This window comes from Canis lupus, chromosome 21, assembly GCF_048164855.1.
Source record: "Canis lupus baileyi chromosome 21, mCanLup2.hap1, whole genome shotgun sequence".
NCBI lineage: Eukaryota > Metazoa > Chordata > Mammalia > Carnivora > Canidae > Canis > Canis lupus.
In genome coordinates, this window is record NC_132858.1 from 7,266,721 (window position 1) to 7,287,275 (window position 20,555).

Here is a 20,555-nt window from a genome sequence, read left to right on the forward strand (position 1 = left end):
CAAGCATAAGAGAGATTCAGTGCACTCTTGCGGCTTTGATGATGGAAGGGGCCGTGAGGGAAGATGTGGTGGTCTCTAGGAGCTGAGAAGGACCCCTGGTGACATCCAGCAAGAAACAAGGACCACAGTCCTGGTCTCACGGCAGTGAACCTGCCAGGCCGTGGATGAGTGTGGCCCAGGCCAACCTTAACTTTGGCCTCGTGAGGCCCCGACATGAGAACCTAGTCCGGCCGCCGGACTTCTGATCTCCGGGACTGACCGATGATAAATGGCAGGTGTTTTCGGTAAATTTGCGGTAAGGCATCACCGCAGCAATGGAAAACAATCTATTTATGTGTTACTTCATGTATGTTGTAAATATTTTTTCCAAGTGTGTCACTTGTCTTTTTAAGCCTTACTCTTTTTTTTTTTAATTTTTTATTTATTTATGATAGTCACAGAGAGAGAGAGAGAGAGAGAGAGAGAGAGAGAGAGAGAGAGGCAGAGACACAGGCAGAGGGAGAAGCAGGCTCCATGCACCGGGAGCCCGATGTGGGATTCGATCCCGGGTCTCCAGGATCGCGCCCTGGGCCAAAGGCAGGCGCCAAACCGCTGCGCCACCCAGGGATCCTTAAGCCTTACTCTTAATTATACTTAATCTTACTAGTTTCAAGTTCCATTCTGGGGCGATGTCCTTCAGTCCTCGCTCCTAGGTACCCACCACTCACAAGCAAAGCAGATGCCTGGGCCCTGCCGCGAGTTTCTGCCTCAGCAGGTCCGGGAGGGCCCAGGAATCTGCCTCCTGACCAGCGCCCCGGAGCTGCCCACCCCGCCCACCCGGCTCTTTAACAAGGCATCCTCCCAGCCGCGGAGGGTCCTTAGCGCCCTTCCCTGGAGCGTAGGGCGCCGAGTCCCGCCCCGGGGGCGTGGCCCGGTAAGCCCCGCCTCCACGCGAACCCTCCGTTCTTATTGGCTGGTAGCGAAGGGGATCCCTGACGTCACGGCGCTGTCCTCTCCTCCCCCCGACCTCCGGAGGCGGGGCCGCCGCGCCTGCGCAGTGGGGTCGCGCGCGGGGAGCTGCGCTCCGGGGAGGGTCCGGCGGCCGCTGCCCATGGCGGACCCGCGGGCCGAGTCGGAGCCCCTCCTGGGCCGGGCCCGGGGCGGCAGCGGCCACGACTGGCCGGCGGGCTCAGCGGCTTGCGGCAGCGTTCGCGGCGACCCTGGTGAGCGGCGGGGGCGGGGGCGGGGGCGGGGGCGGGGGCGGCGCACGGGGTCCTGCCGGCCTCGCGCCCTCCGCTCTGGCCGCGGCGGGGGCTGCAGCCTGCGGAGTCGCGGGCGCCCGGGTCCTGCCTCCCCCGGGCGTCCCAGAGGCGGCCACAGCCCCGCAGCCCCCTGCGGCCCCCTCGGTGGGCCTCGGGTGGATCGCCTCGGTGGCTCTTAGAAGGCAGAGCTTTCGTTTCCCTCCTGGTTATGATAGGGGAAACTGAGTCACAGAGAGGGGCATTCCCCACCCAAGGTCACACAGCGGAGAAGTGGCTGGGGGGGCGGTTAAGCTGTTTCAAGCCCAACTGGGAGTAGACGAAGGGGTCCTTTCAGTGTGCCCTCTCCTTCCAGGTGCTCAAGGCTCCCTGGAGGCTGGTCCCCCAGGCGTGGCGTGGGGGCAGGCGACCCCAGACCAGGGCAGCTTCCTCCCTTTGCCCTCTGCAGCTCCCGCCTGCCCTTCCTGTTTACCAGCAGAGAAATTGCTGAATCCCGAGGAGGGCAGGAGGGTGGAGTCCATCTGTCTCTGGCAGACACCAGGGTGGTTGGGTGCCGGGTTAGGCGTGGAAGGGCCTCAGCCTCATCTCACCGGGGAGAAAACCGGGGCCCAGAAAGTGTCTGGGACCTGTCCAGGCTCAGCCCTGGGATCTGCTGCGGCTGCTGCTAGTGCCACACTGGGTGTTCTCTCCAGGAGCACTTTCCCTTTCTGGGCTTGCTTTTATCCTCTGTCCGGGAGGGGCCCATAGTGTGTGCCCATCTGTGACTATGGGGGTGACGGTTTCCTTTTAGGAGACGGAAAACTAGAGGCCGAGGCAGCCACCTGCCTGCGCATCTCAGAGGCTGTCCTGAGAGAGTTCTCCATCCAGCCTGCGACAGGGCCCCACGCATCCCTGGGCAAGGGGCACAGAGCTTGCAGACTTTGTTTGCATCTGGAGGTCAGAGTACCTTTCTCGTGCCCCCACTTCTGGCTGTGTGACCTTGGCTGGTTGCCTGACCTTTCTGAGTTTTACTAAAAGGGAAGTAGTCTCAGGGGCTGACTTGAGTGTTGTGAGCATTTGGAGAGAATGCTGAGGATGCCCTCAGTGTGGGGCCCGGCCAGGTGGCAGAGCTGGTACAGTCGGTGCCGAGGGCCACTCTGGGTGGAGCACCATGATGGTCATAGGTCCCAGTCCTGGCAGAGCGGACAGCCGGCGGATGAGACCTGCATTGTAAGCTAGGAGCCAGGGCCAGACAGTGTAGACCATCAGAGAGGGCTCTTTGTCCTGGCGCCATGGCCTCCGTGAGGGCTCCCAAGAACGTGATGGGACGGTCTGTGTTCTGAGTCTCCCTGGCTAGGCTGCTTGGCCCTGGGGGCGGTGGGGACTGAGGATGGCTGGTCTGTGCTCCACTCCTGTGGAGGCTCCTAGGCAGGGCTCTGCACAGGTCTTGCATGTCCCACAGCCTGATCCTTCTGCCGACGGGTCGGGGAACTGTGCTGCTGGGTGCCCCGTGGACCCTGCAGCAGGTCCTTTTGACCCAGCCTCACCTCGCGGGCTGCAGGGCCAGGGTTGTACTTTCCTTTTCTTGTTCCTGGTCAGGGAGATCACCTTCTTTCTGGCTATGGAAGAGTCAGAGGGAGCGCTATGCTATGGAAGGGGCTTCTAGAATAAAAGCAGCAAATAGTTACAGCACCCCATTCTGTCTGCACATGTCCCATCGTGTGTGACCTGTGATGGGGAACTGAGGCACAGAGGTGGAAGGGCCTGTCCAGGGTCATCAGGGAGCTGGTTGGGGCCCCAGGCAGGTAGGGTAGGGTGGAGCCTGAAATAGGAAGGAGGGGGGCTTGGGGTGGAGAGACTGGTCCTGGGCTGATGTGGGACCCGGTGATGTCCTCTGCTTCCTATGGCAGATGCTGTACCCTGACACTCCGACCTGAGTGCCCACTTATTGCCACATGGGGTGGTGGTCCCTAGACCACCGTGTTGGGAAGCAGTGATCCTGGTAGGGCCGACAGCCTGGGCAACGGCTTGGAGTCTTGGGGAGAACTTGGCCTTGGCAGAGCCAAGTTCAGGATGAGTGGCGTAGAGGGCAGAGGATGGGGGAAGCAGCAGGATGGCTGGTGATGGGTAAGGTGGGTGCCCGTAGTGCCAGGTAGGGGCAATGTGGACCTTTTCCAGAAGCACTGGGCACACGTGGGAAGCTGTGACATGTTCATGACTGAGGGTTTGTGAGAAGATACCTCTGGCTGTTGGTGTCAGGGGCTGCAGAGCAGGTGGGGTGGCCTTGATGAGGTTTGGTGCCCTGAGACCCAGGCCAGAGGTCTGATGTGTGCTGGGCAATTCTCAGGGTGCCTGACACCCCTGGCCTGTGGTGGCTTGCCTGGGCGTGAGCCCCTTCAGCTGCACCCTGCATCTGGGCCTAGAGTGAGCCTAGAGGCTCTTGTCTGAGAAGCTTGTATCCTTAGATCTCTCTAGGCCGAGATCTGGTCTCTTACCTGAGGTTTGGGTAACCTGGGGCCCCTTGTGGGTCCTCAGACCACCCTGCCCTGCAGCCTCCCCTCAGGCTGATCGCTCCACAAAGAAGCTTTGAGGATACTATGTGCCGAGCCCTGTGCTGTCCTAGGCTCTGTGGGTATAGCAGGGAGTAGAACAGAGTGCTGTCATCACAGTTCCCAGGACACCGTCAGGGGAAGTTGGCAGTCACCATCCTCACAGCCTCCTTGGGAGAACTTCAAGGCTCCTCAGGGTGAGCATGGAGGTTGTACATGGGGGGAAATAGGCCCACACAGAGGAGGGCACTTGCTTTGGGTGACAGCAATGTGGTGGCAGAGCCAGGCTGGAGCCTAGGCTCCTGCCTCTGTCGGGAGTCCCCCGTGTTCCCAGTTGACCCCCCGGGCCCTGCAGTGGGAGTCCTGAGGACAGGGATAGTCGCTTCCCTGGGGGTGATGGGCAGAGCAGACAGTGGCGCACCCCCCGCTCTGCCTCTGGCTTTGGGACCTCTGCTCTAGAGGCACGCACAAAGCTGCATTCTCTCCGTGCCAGGTACGGGCAGTTTAGGAGCTGCTGGCACAAAGGGGCCAGATGTGAAAGCAGAATCTTCCACAGAAGCAGCTGTCCTCTTCATTTCCAAGCCCCAATCTGGGAAGTGCTGGAGGCTGCATGCCGGCTCTGCGCTGCCTCCCCATGGCGCCCCCCCCTTCCCCCGCAGCCTGGGCTGCTCCCTCCCTCACGGACCTCAGGGGTGGGGTGAGCCATGGCTCCTCACACCTTTCTTCTCCTTTGAGTCAAGCAGTGGTTTCTGCAATGAAGCCACAGAGGTGGCACTTGGCCCTGAGCAGTGGACGGAACCCAAGGCGGCAGGGACTGACCTAGTGTGTAGCTTAGGGCTGCTCCCTGGGCAGGCGGCAGGGGTGCTGGGCTGACGCTTCAAGCCGCCTGACTTGTCTTGAAGGCTGCTCAGAGTCGGAGCCTGCTGGGGTCCACGGAGGCCCCGTCCAGCCTCCTGTGCTCTGCCTCCCAAGTTGCTGGCTGCTGAAGGTGGCAGAAGGGTAGTGCCGGGCCTGGGGCTGCCTCGTGTGCAGACCTGCTGCAGGGAGAAAGGCATCTCATTCCAGAGCCTTGGAAAAGAATGTCTCCAGATTCTTTCCTTGATCTCGATTGTCCTGTAGCAGGCGAGCGTCACGTCATCTGCCTTGTCGCCTGATGTGTTTTCTCTGCCTGCAGGTGCTGTGTCCCGGTGGGATCTCTGCTTTGACCAGGCTACTGTGTTCATTGAAGATGCAATCCAGGTGGGCAGCACCTGCTCCTAGTGGCTGGGCCTGGGCTCGTCTCCAGGTTTTGTGGGGCCTGGGTGATGGCTGCCCTGCTGGTCCCCTCCTTGCTGTCCTGGGGCCAGGCCTGGGTGGCTGATCCATGTCATCATATAACTGTGATGATGGGGCCTTTGGGCCCGACTTGCCTGGAGTCCTCCCTGAGGCAGGGGGTTGCTGGGGTGCTGGGTGTTCTTCTTTTGAGTCCTAGCATCAATTGCTTGTTTTGTTGAGTTACCTCCTGAGGGCCTGTCATGCACCTGCATTGTCCCAGGTCCTGTGAAAGATGCTCAGAGATGGTCAGACCATCCCCGGCTGGAAAACAGCACTCAGGCTCAATGAGAGAAATAGCGATGGAAGGAAGCAACGTGCCATGTGGGGAGTTAGGCTAGGGTGTCCTGGAGAGTGACAGGGTTGTAGGGGCCTAGCACAGCAGAGGGGAGAGCCTCACAGGCAGGCAGTGGATACAGCTATACATTTAGAAGCATGTGTCCATGCAGGACAGGTTCCTAGGGTGCTCTGCCTCTCTCAGCAAACATGCCCCTGCAGGGTCCCAAGAGAGCCCTTTGTCCAGGTATGTAGTGAAAGTGGACTCTGGTCCACAGCCCGTCTGCCTGCCGAGGGCCTGTCCTGGGGTCAGTGGGTGCCCTGCATGTGGCTGGCTGTGCTGTGCAGCTCTGAGGGGACCCTCACTCACGCTCCCCTGTGTGATGTTCATTTTCAGTATCGTTCCATTAACCACCGCATGGATGCCAGGTCGATGTGGCTTTACCGGTTGTATTACTCGAACACGTGCCAATGGTGAGAAGGCACATGCATGCAGCGTGGGGTTCCTGCGGTCTGGGTGGATGGGGGGAGGCTGGTCTCAGTGTCCTGGCGGGCTGTCCCCTCCCCATAGTGGAGAAGGAGCTGCTTTTCCCTCCTCCGGGAAAGGAGCCCAGCCCAAGGAAAGAGGGGCTTTTCTGGTGATGAGGTTTAGCCTTGGAGATGGAGTGTTGGCTTGAGTTGCGCTGTCTGACCCCTTGAGAGTGGGCACACACCAGGAAGCATGGCCTTGCCTTTTTTTTCTTTTAAAGATTTTATTTATTTATTCATGAGAGACATACAAAGAGAGAGAGAGAGAGAGGGAGGGAGGCAGAGACACAGGCAGAGGGAGAAGCAGGCTCCATGCAGGGAGCCCGACGTGGGACTCCATCCCGGGTCTCCACGATCAGGCCCTGGGCCGAGGGCGGCACTAAACTGCTGAGCCACTGGGGCTGCCCCATGGCCTTGCCTTTTGAAACCGTGGAGTCTGTCCCGCTGTCCTCCCAGGGACCCTGCCTGCTGATCTAGTGTTTGGCCCAGAGCACGGCTGGTTCGTGAGTTTTAATTAGTTTTTGTTCCTTTTTTCAGGATATTGAGCTTCACCATTTTCTTGATCCTGTTTTTGGCTTTTATCGAAACCCCTTCCTCGCTCACGAGCACCGCGGATGTCCGCTACCGCTCGCCCCCCTGGGATCCACCATGTGGCCTGACCGAGAGCATCGAGGGGCTCTGCCTTCTGGTCTTTGTGGCCGACGTCTCTGTGAAGGTGAGGTGGGTGCCGTCAGGTGCCAGAGCAGGGACCAGGGCCCTCCCAGCCTGGTGCTGCTTTCCTGATTAGTTTTCATACTCCTGGAGTTAGCTGCCTTTGGCTCTGACTGTGCACTTTGACCATCTGAGCAGAGGCCTGGGTTGGTGGAGGGTTCTGGGCTTTGTCAGCTCTCGGCCCTCTCCAGATGAAACTGAGTCTTGGGTTCAGCCCTGCCAGGTGCATGGCCTCGCGAGGCCTCTGGGAGTGGCTGAAGGTCTGAGGCCCCCTTCCCCTGTAGGACGAGGGTAGACCAGTGGTCTTGGCCCAGCCTCCTACCCCCAGCAGAAGAGGAACACAGGAGGAGGTGGGCGTGGGGCCTGTAGCCACATGGTGTGCGTCTGACTCTAGATTCTCTCTGACTTGAGGCCTTCTGGAAGCTGGAGGTGTGCCCTGCCTTGCTCATTTGAGCTGAGCCGTGTCAGAGGCTCAGAGCCTTAATGGCTTCCCAGTGAGATGCAGGGGGGCTGAGAGGCCGGGTCCTACTGTGGGTCACACGTTGTTACTTTTGTCAGACGGTAGCAATTCCAGCGCTCCAGTGCTGGGCCCTCCGGACACAGCGGGCCGGGTGGCGCTGCAGGCTGTCCCCAGAGTCACTGGGCAGGGCCTTTGCCCAGCACATGCTGGGCTGTCCTGCGGGGGGTGTGGCTTCAGGCCTCTGCTGCTGACTTTGAGGCCCGTGGGTGAGGGCCCTGGGTAGCTTCGAGGTGGTTCTTTTTTAGCTCTTGTGTTTAGGGGCTTTGGGGGTTTTTAAACTGGAACTGAAACTAGTGAGAAGGTCTCATTAGTATTTTTGAATGGTTGGTACGTTTGGGGAGTCTCAAAAGTCAGAGTGAGTGCACATTTTTATCTGCACGCTGTGACCTCTGGATGTCCCTGCCGCCCATGGGCCTCATGATGACTGGCCCCTGGCCGTAGAGGCAGACCTCAGGCCTGGTTTATGGATGGTTCTGGGTGTGGGCTAGCCCTAACCAGAAGTGGACCATGTTGGGTGGTACAGCCTCAATTGGCAAAGCCCCATTTCTAGAATGGCTCTTTTCCAGTGGTTCCTGGGCATGAGCTAAACTAACGGGTGGGATGGGCAGACGGCTCAGATCCTGTTGCCCCTGAGGAAGCAGGACAGAGTGGTTAAGTGCTGAGCACAAGGTCACTGGCTGCCCGAGGTCACCAGCAGGCTGGCCAGGGAGTTCAGCTTCATGTTCCCCAAGTCACGTGAGAGCACACTGCTGGCCGAAGCTCCCGGCTCTGGCTGCCCCTGCCTCACTTGGGGGCATTGACGGCCGCAGGCTGGTGACTACTGGGCTGCCCGCTCACTCACCGCCTCTCTTGCAGAGCTACCTGGTTGGCTGGGCCCAGTTCCAGAAGAACCTCTGGCTGCTGGCCTACATGGTGGTGCTGGTCGTGTCTCTCATGGACTGGATCGTGTCACTGGGTCTGGTTTGCCAGGAGGTAGGTGGTGCTGCGCTCTGAGATGGGAGCTAGAAGCTCTGGTGGCCTGCGCCCTGCCCAGCTCTGCCCACCCTCCTTCAGCCAGCCGTCGGCCACGGAGCCTCGTCCCAGCTTGTAGAAGAAGACACTGAGGCCTGGGGAGGGTGCGAGGACTCCCAATTCCTGCCTCGCCACCTTTCAGCTGAGCATCTCGACTGGTCAGGTCCCCCCGCATCCTGGGGCCTCACCGTGGCCATGTGGCCCACGCTCTGGGAGGGCTGCCATGGGAGAGCCCATGTGAACTGCAGCGTCCCCTTCACCCCCCTCCCGGATGCACTGCCCAGTGCCTGGAAAGAACAGAAGCAGGGAAGTAGGTGTGGGGACATCTGTGTCCATCAGGGCCAGGCAGGGACACAAGCCTATTGAGTGCTTTAGCTAAGAGAACTCACGTTGAGGTTTAAGCAGGTGTTGAGTAACTGATAAGGCAGAAGGACAGGGTGGGGGCGGGCCCAGCAGGCTCCAGAACTGCAGGAAACTCAGGGGAGGGGCCCCCAGAGCTGGCACCCTGCCCTCCAGGCCCTGGAGGGCTGCAGATCACCAGGACCCCACCGGAGACTGCTTGGTCTGGCAGGGCTGAAGGAAGGGGAGACTGGGAGCTCCTGGTGTGGGTACTGCCCAAGGGACAGCAAGGGGACAGGTGCGTGTCCCCCCACCCCCGCCCCACAGTGTCCTCACTGGCAAGAGTAAGGCTTGCTGAAGGGGAACCGATGACGGCTGGGGCCCACGGCCCGCCTCCTGCTTCCTTGCAGGAAAGAGCTTAGTTAACATCTACGAACCCACATCTGCGCACTGAGCAAGGGAGGCTGCTCGGAGTGTCTCACGTCACGCTTTGCTGTTGGCTGCGGCCCTGACTCACCCTGAGAGCTTCCTCCTGCCCAGTGTCCCGGCGCCCTGTGGCTCCCCTGCTCCCCAGTTCCCCTGGGTCTTCGCCTTGAGCGGAGACCCAGATCTTTGTTCCTGGCAGTCCGTGTCCTTGGTGGTGCTGCCTTTTTTGATTCCCGGAGTTTCCTGATAATCTTTCTGCTGGCTGTGCCTCAGTGTCCCTGACTGAGGCCTCCCTGACCCTCTGGGCAGCAGCACCCCCTGCCTGTCCCCCACTCTTGCCTTCATAAGACTTACAGCGTGTCCCCGAGGGAACACCTGCCCCCCGGAGTGGACGTTCCCAGAGTAGCAGGGCACCGAATTGTGGGCTGTTTTATCCTGTGCTCAGAGCCTCTGGTGCCTCTTCTGGTCCCATAGAGGGCTGTCCTCCAGCACGGGTGTTACCCAGCCTGCCCAGGGCCACCGAGCCCCTGCCATGGGTTGACTGCTTCTGAGGCCTGGGTCGCGGTCCTGGGTGGTCCCAGGCAGAGCCCTAACCCGCGTGACTGTTCAGTGAGGACAGCCAGCGTCCTGCCTGGGGAAGGGGCCCAATGCAGTCACCCACCCATCAGGGGGCCACATCAGGGGGTGGGCTGAGTGCAGATGGGCTCTGCTTCTGGAGGGCAGGCCATCCGTGGTGGCCTTGGGGGAAAGTCTCTGATGTCACAGGACATGTCATCTGTCTCTCGAGTGTTCACTCTGCCCACCCACATGCATGCTTCTCAGACCTTGTCCCCAGTTGTGTGCTGTGTTCTTTCTGTGCCCTGCCCCCTGCAAAGCTTTCCCTTTGGCTCCGCCACTGGAGGGTTTTCCTGATGGAGGCTGTAATGCCACACGTGGTCCACTTGTGAGTAGGGTCAGCCTATCACCTAGAACCATCTACAGACCAGGCCTGAGATTCTTTCCTGTCCAGTTGGCCAATCACAAAGACCTCACATGGGTGCCGGGGAGGGAGGGCGAGGAGGACCAGGGGCCCCCACCTGCTCCAGCCCAGTCTCTCTGTCTGTTGTCCTCGTGGGCCAGAGGGTCAGGTCCCACGTGGTCTGCCGCTGGATAGACCATGGTCACAACTGTGCTGTGGCTCTCTCTGCTGGGAGGCGGGGTGTCTGCAGGTTAGTTGGTGGGCTGTGATTCTGTGCGGGCCTCACCAGGGGCTTCACTGGCACCGGGCCGGCTTCTCCTTGGCGTTGAGGCTTGTGTCTGCCTCCTTATCCTTAATAAAGGCCACACATCTCTGTGTCCATGACCCTGATGGGCCCCAGCGTTGGGAGGGCTCTTGGCAGGTTGAGTTACTACAGCTGGGAGAAGCTGCATTGCTGGTCCGTGTCTGATGACAGGTGGGGGTCCCAGTCCCGGGGTGCGGGTGCCAGTAGGACCTTCAGGCCCTGCTTGACCTGGAGGGATGGCTAAGAGACTCAGGTTACAGGCACTGAGACGGGTTCCATCCAGGGCAGTGGAGATCGTGGGTGAGCTGGGGACGCTGGCCCCTCAGCCCACAGGGACGGGGAGGGGGCAGGGCCCTGAGCATACATTTATTGCTGTTTCCTTTGGCTTTCTTGGTCCTGTGTCGGGACCCGGGCCCCCTTTTGAGAACGTGTGCAGCCCAGGGAGGTTGAGTTAGGCCTGGGGATCACATGTCCTGTGGACCATCCAGAGGGACCAGCGCTGGTAGGACCTTGTTCTGTTGTAAGAGAGACCCACAGTATGAGGAAAGCCCAGATGCACCGTGGCGTTCCAGAATGCCATGGGTGTTGTGCTAGAGGAGGTTGGATGAGAGGGACAGGGACAGCCTGCCAGCTGAGCAGAGGGGTGGGCAGGAGGGCGAGCAGTGGCCCCTGGATGGGCCAGAGAGGGCCTTCAGGCAGTCCTTAGGACTTGGACAGGGAGGGGATGTGGTCCTTTTGGTTTCTAAGACAGTGGGACGGGAGTCGAGTTAGGAGCTGGGATGGGCTGCGGCATGTGAGAGTACAGAGCATAAGCATGGTGCTTAAAACTGCATGGGAGGCCTGACAAGTGCGCCAAGGCATGAGGTCGCAGAGGTGAGGAAGGGGATCTGGGTGTCAGCACTTGGGGGTCAGGTATGGGGGAGATAGCCTGAGGCGCTGGGCAGACTCAGGCCTGGTCGTCCCTGAGGCTGGGTCCAGCAGCCCAGACGGGAGGACTGGCTGGGTCAGGAGCAGGGACACATGGAGCAGGTGAAGGGCATTAGAACGTGTGTGGTATTGCTATGGAGGAGGGAGGAGGGGCTCCTGAGGGAAGCCCTTGAGACAAGCCCTTGAGACGGCTGGGTGGTCCTGAGGACGGGGTTGGGGGGTGAAGGTGGGGGGGGCCTCTCCTTGGTTCTGACAGGAAGGAAGAGGGGAAGGAGGAAATGGGGGCCTGTGTGTGGACCCATGTATGTGTGCTTGTGTGTAGAGGGCGTGCATGTGTCGGGTAGGCGCACAGAGGCTGTGTGTGCAGGTGGACACACGTGTGTGAGGGATGGGGCCGCAGCTGGGAGGGATGGGGACAGGGGAGGAGCCAGGAGCTTGGAGTAGCCCCCTGGGTGTGTTTGTAGAGAGGAGTGGAGTCCCCATGGTGCTGAGGCCGCAGGGCTGATGGGAGTGGGGTGACCCGTTGGCAGGGGTTGGGGGAGGATGCGGAGCCTGCGTGAGACCGGGTAGGGAGGCCAAGGCTGTGAGCAGGTGGCCGGGGCAGGGGGGGGGGGTTCTGAGTGGGGCTCCAGGGCTCTTCTGCACCTCTGGTCTCGGGCCTGGGCGGAAGTGGAGGGCCCCTTTCTGCTGTCTTTCAGCCCCTGCGGATTCGTAGGCTCTTGCGCCCCTTCTTCTTGATGCAGAACTCGTCCATGATGAAGAAGACGCTCAAGTGTATCAGGTCATCACTGCCGGAAATGGCCAGGTGGGCTCTCGGTGCGGGGACTTGCAGGGCAGGTGGGGTTTCCTGCCATTGGGGGTGCCAGGACTGCACCTTGGGGTGTGGCCAGTGCCCACCTGGGGGGAGGCCAGTGTGGGGGTGTTTGGGGGCCTCCTAGCAGCCCCTTGGTGGTCTTGTGCCCTCTGATCAATAGCTGCGGAGCCCTGCAGATGCTCCCCTTCGGTCCCTCTGTGGCCGTGACCACCACCCCCCTCGTTTCTCTATCCCCTGGCCTCTCTCTGCCTCGCATCCCCTCCCCTCGTGGCTCACATAGTTGAGCCCTCAGTGTCCAGCCCAGATGGAGGGATGTGGCCTTACCCCTCAGAGAGTCCAGGGGCATCCTTAGGGTATGCCCCTGGGGTCCCGACTGTCCCTGCCAAGGAAAGAGCTCCCTCAGGACAGGACCAGTAGCTGAGTGCATGGCAGGTTCTGGGGCAGAGGGTTCCCCTGAGCAGTTGGGCCGGTTGCCCCTCAACCCCCATCCCCTTTGGCTCGTGAGGCGTGTGCCCTGTGCTGAGCACCTGCATCCGTCCCTCCAGTGTCATGCTGCTGCTGGCGCTCCACCTGTGTGTCTTCACCATGTTTGGGATGCTGCTGTTCACAGGCGAGAAGGTACCACACTCCTTTCTGTCCCCAGCCTGGATCCCTTGGGGTGGATGGACAGCTTGGCCCTCCGGGTCACTCTTGGGCTGCAGAGGTGGAGGAGAGGTCAGGCTGCCGCCCTGACCTCGTGACCAGGGTCAGCGATGGCCTGCCTAGACTGCAGTGTCTCTTCAGATGACCCGTCGTCCCAGTGCCCCTGCCAAGCCACCCCTCGTCGGCCTGGCTCCTCCCCACGCCTCCCTCCATCCCTCCCTCCTCTCCCCTCCCTGCCCTGTCGCTGACCCAGCTCTCCTTGCACCTCATTAGGTAGAGGCCCCCTCAGACGGGCACTGGGGGCCGTCGGGGTGGACTGCACTGCTGTTCGCTCCCCTCACAGCACCTGCCTGTCTCCGCTTCCTCTTCTCCAGCTGGGCCTTCTGCCCTCCTCCTGGGTCCCCTTCTCTTCCAGCTCTTGTTGCTGCTTGGCCCCCGATGGCTTGTTGCTGTGTGGAGGTGTCTGGCACCTCTCACCCTGGTCTCCTCCCCATGCATCTGTGGTCCAGTGTGTCTGTCCTCACATCCTGACCTGGGTCCCTGTCCTCCTCAGGGCAGGAGCTGTCCTGCATCTCTGTCCTGGGAACATGGGGTAGTCAGTGAGGCCAGTGTCCCTTGAGTTTGTGGCAATACTGGGTTCAGGTTGTACTGTCCGTGAGGGAGGACTGGACTGTCCCTTCTGACTCTGGAAGACCTGGAGCTCCCTTTGTGTGTGTGTGTGTGTGTGCACTTCCCTGTGAAAGGAACCCATGTCTGTATCTCTTGAGTGTGTGTTTGTGTCATTGTGTGTGCTGGATGTGTGTCTCTGTACCTGGGTGTGTGCTCTGTGTGTGTCTTTGTACATCCGTGTATTTGTCCATGTGGTTGTGTGACTAATGGTGTATGCTGTGTCTGTGTCAGCCAGTGTGGCTGAGAGCTTTTCACCACAGTTCTGAGCAGACCTGCTTCGGGGTCCGGTGTCTCGGGGGCTGTGCAGCTTTCCTGGCACTGGCTCTTGGGCTCAGAGGCCCCGAGTTAGGTCTTGTCTGGCCGTGAGGGCAGAGTCTGGTGGGAAATGATGGGGGGGGGGGTGCAGGGCAGGGGATGCTGGCCCCGCAGTGGACGGAGCTCCAGTTGGCCTTGGGCCTCAGCTGGTGGAGCAGAGGCCTGGTGACCCCAGAGCTGCCACATTTGCTCTCAGCAGGACCATGGGCAGGACCGGGAAAGGCTGATCTACTTTCGCAACCTGCCGGAGGCTCTGACCTCCCTGCTGGTGCTGCTGACCACTGCCAATAACCCCGACGGTGTGTGAGGAGGGGGCATGGGGCCTGGGGGTGGGTGTGCTTCGTGCGGAGCCTCAGCTCTGGGCTCTGGGAGGCAGCAGTGTGGAGGGCTTTTTTTATCGCTGGGTGGAGGATGAAAAGGAGGACGTTGGGTTCTCTCCCTCGCTCCTTCCTTGTTTTTCTTTCTCTATTTGTCTCTTCTCTTTTCCTTCCTGTTTCCTCTTTTTTTGCATTATTTCTCATCTCCTTTGCTCCCTCCCCTCCTTCTTTTTTTCCTCTATTCCCTTCACCTTGTCTTTCCCGTCTCCTGACTCTACCGAGAAGCTAAGAATGAACAAGGTGACAAATGGTGGTGTGTTTGGCGTGTTCCCTGGTGGGTTCATCTTTGAGGCCCAGCCACTTTCCCTGTCGCCACCTGGGCCCAGCTGTGGGGTGTGGCTCGGCCCTGAAGGTGACCAGCCCTGGGTCTTAGGTGGCTGTGGTGCTCATGTTTGGGGTTGTGCTGGGGCCTCTCTGCTTGGGCCAGGCTGTGGCCAGGATGAGGTGCTGTGGGCCTTTAGGGCCTGGCTGTGGCCTCGCCACCCTGGCTCGAGACTTTGGTCTTGGGCTCAGGGATGATCCCCCCATCAGAGAGACCTTCTCGGGAGGGCAGGCCCAGCTTCCACACCCAGAGAGAGCTGTGCAGTGGGACACCCTGAGCACTGTCCTCACGTGTCCCGTGAGTCTAGCAAATCCCCCAAGGGAGAGCTGAGCTTTTGGGGTGCGGGGGGTTCACAGGGAAGCAGGTTTCAGCTTAGTGTAAGGAGGAGCAGCCTGGAAAAGCAGTGAGTTCCCCACTCCAAGGGTGTGTGAGCAGAGGCGTGAGGGTCAGCATTGGGGCAAGAAGGCCTCCTAGGTCTCCCAGTCAGAGCCCTTCTTTTTGTTGAGAGGGCAGACTGTGTGGGGCCGTGTTGGGAATTAGATTGGAGGCTGAGGTTGTGAGCACGTTTTAATTTCTCCTAATTTCTTTCTCTCAGTTATGACTCCTGCGTATTCCAGGAACCGGGCCTATGCCATCTTTTTCATAGTCTTCACCCTGATAGGTAAGTTCCGGTGGATCTGTAGGCGTCACTTGGGACAAGATCCTGCCCCCAGTGGCAAGATCCTGAATGCTCAGGTGTGAGTGTGGCGTCCCGACCCCATGACTTCACCTCGGTGTGCCCTCCTTGCTGAATTCACCTCAGTGTGTCCTCCCTGACCCTGCGTCTTCACCTCAGTGCATCCTCCCCGACCCCACATCTTCACCTCAGTGCGTCCTTCCTGACCCCATGTCTTCACCTCAGTGCATCCTCCCCAACCCCGTGTCTTCACCTCAGTACATCCTCCCTGACCCCACGTCTTCACCTTAGCGCGTCCTCCCCAACCCCGCGTCTTCACCTCAGTTCGTCCTCCCCGACCCCGCGTCTTCACCTCATTGCGTCCTCCCCGACCCCGCATCTTCACCTCGTTGCATCCTCCCTGACTCCACATCTTCACCTAATTGCGTCCTCCCCAACCCCGTGTCTTCACCTCAGTGCGTCCTCCCTGACCCCATGATTTCACCTCAGCGTGCCCTCCCTGCTGACTTTGCGTCAGTGTGCCCTCTTGACCCTGTGACCTCATCTCAGTGTACCCTCTGACCTCGTGACTTCGCCTCACTGTGGCCCGCCTCGTGGTTTTCAGTCTGTGGCCACCGATAGCCTCTGTCGTCAGTGGCCGTGGCTGGGCAGGCCCGGTGGCACGCGTATTCAGTAGATGAGGACAGGGAGGCCTGCATGTGGACCAGGCCCCTGGCGGGACTGATGGGCTCCCCCTGCTCTGAGGTCGTCCAGGCCCTGCTCACCAGCCCCTGTGGGTCTGCTGTGCCTGTGTTGGCCCTCTGGCACCCCTGGGTGCTGCCCCTAGCCCTGGGCCCCTGATGCTGCTGCTCCTTGTGGACTCTGCCGTCTGCCTGTTGCTCCCCACTGACTGTGGCTTTTTCACGTGAAGGAAGCTTGTTTCTGATGAACCTGCTGACGGCCATCATCTACAATCAGTTCCGGGGCTACCTGATGGTGAGCCGGGCTGCCGTTTCTGCTCCTCTGTGAGGAGCCGCCCCTGGAGGCCCAGCGGGGCACGGCTACCGGGTGGGCCCAGGGGGGTGGTGGTCCCGGGGGTCTCTGCACTGCCCTCTGGCTCCCTCCTGCCACATCCTCCCCCGAGGGGCCATTCCCTGCTCCCTCTTCTCTAGAGGGAGGCCGTGAGGTCGCAGCTCCACCGTGAGTGGCCCCGAGCCCGCCACGCAGGAGAACTGGGCACCCCAGATAGGCACCTTAGTGAATCCATGGGCCATGAAGAGTCTGGCTGTTCCTCTGGTGACCGAGGGGGTGAGAGCTGCTCCCCAGCTGCAGGCAGACAGGGTGCCCCTGGAGGCCGCTGGGCACGAGCCAGGGGCGGGGGGGATGTGTGGCAGGGGGAGGCCCAACACCACCACTCAGAGCCATTTTCCTTGTAGAAGTCTTTCCAGACCTCCTTGTTCCGGAGGCGGCTGGGAGCCCGGGCTGCCTATGAGGTCCTCTCCAAGACCGCGGAGGGGGAAGCCCATCCTCAACGGTGAGTGCAGGGCTCCCGGGGCCCTTCTCCCTGGGGAGATGGGGGCCGCTGTGGGGAGGGAATCCTTAGGTGCTCCATGGAGCGTTTCCTAGCTCTCTGGGGTCTGTGCCTGATTTTAGCGCTGCCTCGGAATCACGAAACACCACATCCTTGGCACTGCAGGGCTGTCATTCTCTGGGTTGACTCATTTGTCCTCATGACCCCTGGAGCCCGTGGGTTGATGAGGGCTGGCTGGCTTTGGCCCTCCCCTCTGGCTCACGCCCTTCCTGCACCACTGTGCTTGGCTGCTGGAACCTGCGGGGCCTGGGACGTATGTCTTTGCCTCCGCCTGGTCTGGAGGTGGTGTCTGGAAGGTGATGATCCCGATGGCTCATGAGCTGCCCTGTCGTATCTCTTTTGTGCTGCGGACCACTTCTGAGCCCCGTGTGCTCCTCTTGAAGGCAGGACAGTAGTGTCTTTGGGGGTTTTTAGATGACGGAGGCCCTTGTCATTGCCCAGGGCCACTCAGTCACATGTGGCACAGCTCAGGTCAGAGGTGCGGGTGCCCTGGTGGGCTGTACCAGCTGGGCTCACTGGGGCGTGGGTGTCTTCTTCGCAGAGTTGGGGTGAAGCCCCAGGACTTCCTGCAGGTGCTTCAGAAGGTCCAGCTGGACAGCGCCCACAAACAGGCCATTGTGGAGGTACCAGAGCCCCCTCGTCCTCTTGCCCTCCCCAGCCTGGGCTTTGGGCCCCTCCTGATGGTCACCTCAGCCAGCTGCCCCCTTTCAGCACAGGGCTGTCATTTCAGATCACCTGGGGCTGGCCCAGGCCGGGTGGGGCCGGGGATAGTGCACCTTCCTGTGGCGGCCCTTCCTCCCCTCCCAGCTGAGCCCGGCTGACTTGCTTCCCTCTTTTGCAGAAGGTGTGTTCCTATGGTGATGACCTGCTGTCAGCTGACGAGTTTCAGAAACTCTTCAATGAGTTTGACAAAAGAGTGATCAAAGAGGTAACTGGTGCCAGGCCACCTGGGGGGAGCTGGGAAGGTTACAGCACCTATTGGTATTGATCATCTGGGTGACCGTTAATGGTCAGTGCCAGGATCTGCCCTCCTGGGAATTTTGGCCCCTAGGATGACAGATGGGAACAGAGAGCACTTGGCTCTTAGAAGCTGGGATGGTTTTGTCAATCATGAAATTCACGGACCACAGAGAGTGGCCTGGGTCACGTCTGACCTAGAGGAACCTTCTAGAGGATTTTCCCTGTCTCCATGACAGACTTATACTACTTCCATGTGTCCTTCCCCAGGAGAGTCCTGAGTTTGTCCAAAGCCCTCATTTTTTTGTTGTTGACACCAATTTGTGAAGTCACCAGATGAGCCTCGGCCTCAGCTCAGCACTGCATCCGCAAGAGCCCTGTTCCGTGTTAAGCTTTCAGTTATTAGTGTGTAATTGTCATATTTTTTCCCAGAATAGTTTTTGTCGTGTAGCACTTGGTGTCCATTTAGATGGCTGCCTTATATTGTGGTTTCCCTGAGCTGTCTGTGGCCATTTAGGTTCTCTCTAGCTTTCTTTGGTGTTAAGAGACGACTGCGATGAACATTTTAGTGTGTGCAACTGTTTCCATTGTTTGAGATTATTTTATTAGGCTGGACACACTTGGATAAGACAGGAGGTAGGAAAAAAGTCGAATTCCAGAATAAGGTGGTATGGGCAGTGGCGGGCTCCCTGCAGCCACAGCCTCCTGCAGACTCGTGTTTCTGAGCCTGGGTGTGTTCCCTCCCTCCGTAGCACCCTCCGCGGCCCGAGTACGGGTCTCCCTTCCTGCAGAGTGCCCAGTTCCTCTTCAGCCACCGCTACTTTGACTACCTGGGGAACTTCATCGCCCTTGGGAACCTTGTGTCTGTTTCTGTGAGTGCGGGCTTGCCCTCGTGTGGACGTGGGAGGCGCCTCGCTGCCCACCCCCTTGGCCCCTGCCCCTCCTCCCAGCTCCCTGACTGGCCGTGGCACCCCGGCACCGGCCTGGGCTGGTGAGCTGCCTGCCGCTCTGGCTCTGCAGGTGTTCCTGGTGATGGATGCAGATGTGCTGCCCGAGGACCGTGACGACTTCGTCCTAGGGGTGAGCTCTGGGGCCGCGCTGCTCTCAGGCGTTCGCCAGGGTGATGGAAGAGTCAGCGGGAGCAGAGGGCACAGCCTCCCCCTCCCTGGGGCCCTTCTGGTGCAGAGCCACTCCTTCCATCATGGGGTGCTGCAACAGGAGTGGGTGCTGGGCCTGGGAGAGGCTGGTGCGGTGCAGGCCGCAAGTGTGCCAAGGCGTCTTCCGGGCTTCTCTGGCCCTGGGATTGGAGCCTCCCCCTCGGGGCTGCTTCTCAGCCAGTGCTCAGCCCTTTCTGGAATTGTGAGCTCTTTTCTTAACATTACTAGGTCTTGTCAATCTCCTTAGGAATTTGAAAACCATTTTTTTGTTTTGGATTTTTAAGCAAAATAGCAACACCCCTATGTTATTTAATGCCAGAACCCTAACAAAGCAGGTATTTTAAAGTTATTTTAATGAAAGATCTTGTGAACAGTGTTAAAATTGATTGAAGTGAGTGAATGGTCTTTAATTAGTTATGTAGGAAACAGCTTGATTTGTCTGATGTAAAACTGTCACAGAATGTCACGTGTATTAAACAGAGAGTAGACTTTAGCATCAAAATGGAAAAAATGGTTTTCCTGACCTGATGCTTGAAATTCCTTTGTTTTATACTTTAAGAAAGTCTTATTTCCGTTGTACTTTATTTCTGGATGACACTGGAATGCTTCAGTCTCCTAGTGAGTAACTCACCGTTGGTTTTTACTCTTGACAAAATCAAGTTGGATGCAGTTGACCTATATTTTATCTTTTTTTTTCAAAGATTTTATTTGAGAGAGAGAGAGAGAGAGAGTGAGAGAGCGTATGAGCAGTGAGGAGAGGGAGAGGGAGAAGCAGGCCCCCCCGACTGAGCAGGGAGCCCTGTGTGGGGCTCAATCCCAGGACCCGGGATCATGACCTGAGCCGAAGGTAGTCGTTTTCACCGGTGGAACCCCCCCAGGCGCCCCTAGAGTCTGTCTTCTTTAGCAGTAGTTGTTGAGCATCATGGTCAGCATGACTGTCTGTGAGGGGCTTCTGGTCTCGGGAGTGCCGCAGGGGGTTCTGGGGTGCCTGCAGAGTTCCATCCTGCTCTGCCCTATGGTAATGGCTCAGGACGCAGGGTCAGAAATGTTCTTCCTGCCTTAACAGCGACCTCTTCATGGGTGTGGATGGGGCAGCACTAACAATGGGAAATTTAGGCTGGACCCCTATGCGAGGTGACCGCAGTGCTCATCTGACCCCTTGTGCCCCCACCCGATCCCCCCACCCCACTGTGGCTCTGTGCACCCCGGGGGCGGTGCCGTGAGGCCTCCATCAAGGGAAGAGGTCCTCTGTATTTTACTCACTGGCTTCAAATAAGACAAGAGACCCAGTGGCCTGTGGTCACCTTAGATGCTAGACCTCCTCTGACACTCCCTTCCCTCGAGGGAGGCCCCTGCCCATGTGCGTTGTTAGAGGTCGCCCTGATGTTCCCGTGGAGATGGGGACTGGAGGAGTGAGGGCAGAGCACCGGGGGCGTGGGCTTGGGTGGCAGCCACGGGGAGGGAGCCACTGCCAGAACAGGAGCTGGTGGGGTGGGTTGGGGGTGACCCAGGCCTGCAGGCACAGAAAGGATGTGGGGTGGGAGATGTGGGGCCAGGTGAGCATGCGCTGGGGGTGCAGCTGTGTGGGTTACCACTGAGGCCAGTCCCCTGACGGCATGGATCAGGAAGGGGGGCACTGGAGACGTGTGGGGGTGTGTGGGGGTGGGGACGCGGGCAGAGCAGCCCTGAGAGGCCCGTGGTGCAGATCGGGACTGAGCACTGGGTAGCTGTCCTCCTTTCAGATCCTCAACTGTGTCTTCATCCTGTACTACGTGCTGGAGCTGCTTCTGAAGGTGTTCGCCCTGGGCCTGCCGGGGTACCTGTCATACTCCAGCAACCTGTTTGATGGCCTCCTCACCGTCGTCCTGCTGGTAAAGTCTAGGATAGGCCAGTCTAGGATAGGCCTCTCCGGGTGGGCGGCGTGCTCTCTGCGTGCTCTGTGCTGTGTCCATCTCAGGCTGGCCCTCGGGAGCTGAGGG

The 20,555-nt window shown here is 59.6% G+C and overlaps 1 protein-coding gene across 8 annotated transcripts in view; it reads left to right on the forward strand.

Annotated features, from left to right (window-relative positions):
• The first annotated feature begins 1,050 nt into the window (after window positions 1–1,050).
• TPCN2 (two pore segment channel 2) overlaps window positions 1,051–20,555 on the forward strand; it is a 66,240-nt gene continuing 46,735 nt past the window's right edge. For 4 of the 8 annotated variants that reach the window (XR_012013734.1, XR_012013733.1, XM_072790283.1 and 1 more), the window contains exons 1-16: window positions 1,052–1,202; window positions 4,941–5,005; window positions 5,751–5,827; window positions 6,419–6,596; window positions 7,968–8,084; window positions 11,776–11,882; window positions 12,437–12,509; window positions 13,714–13,816; window positions 14,812–14,877; window positions 15,803–15,867; window positions 16,308–16,405; window positions 17,004–17,085; window positions 17,304–17,390; window positions 18,172–18,291; window positions 18,440–18,499; window positions 20,319–20,447. Coding sequence is in view for 6 of the 8 variants with exons in the window: in XM_072790283.1 (XP_072646384.1) it covers window positions 1,091–1,202; window positions 4,941–5,005; window positions 5,751–5,827; window positions 6,419–6,596; window positions 7,968–8,084; window positions 11,776–11,882; window positions 12,437–12,509; window positions 13,714–13,816; window positions 14,812–14,877; window positions 15,803–15,867; window positions 16,308–16,405; window positions 17,004–17,085; window positions 17,304–17,390; window positions 18,172–18,291; window positions 18,440–18,499; window positions 20,319–20,447 (1,539 nt within the window). In the remaining 2 variants the exon portion in view is untranslated. Of the gene's footprint in view, window positions 1,203–4,940; window positions 5,006–5,750; window positions 5,828–6,418; window positions 6,597–7,967; window positions 8,085–11,775; window positions 11,883–12,436; window positions 12,510–13,713; window positions 13,817–14,811; window positions 14,878–15,802; window positions 15,868–16,307; window positions 16,406–17,003; window positions 17,086–17,303; window positions 17,391–18,171; window positions 18,292–18,439; window positions 18,500–20,318; window positions 20,448–20,555 lie in introns of all 8 variants that reach the window. The other 4 variants (XM_072790277.1, XM_072790279.1, XM_072790278.1 and 1 more) reach the window with 3 other exon arrangements.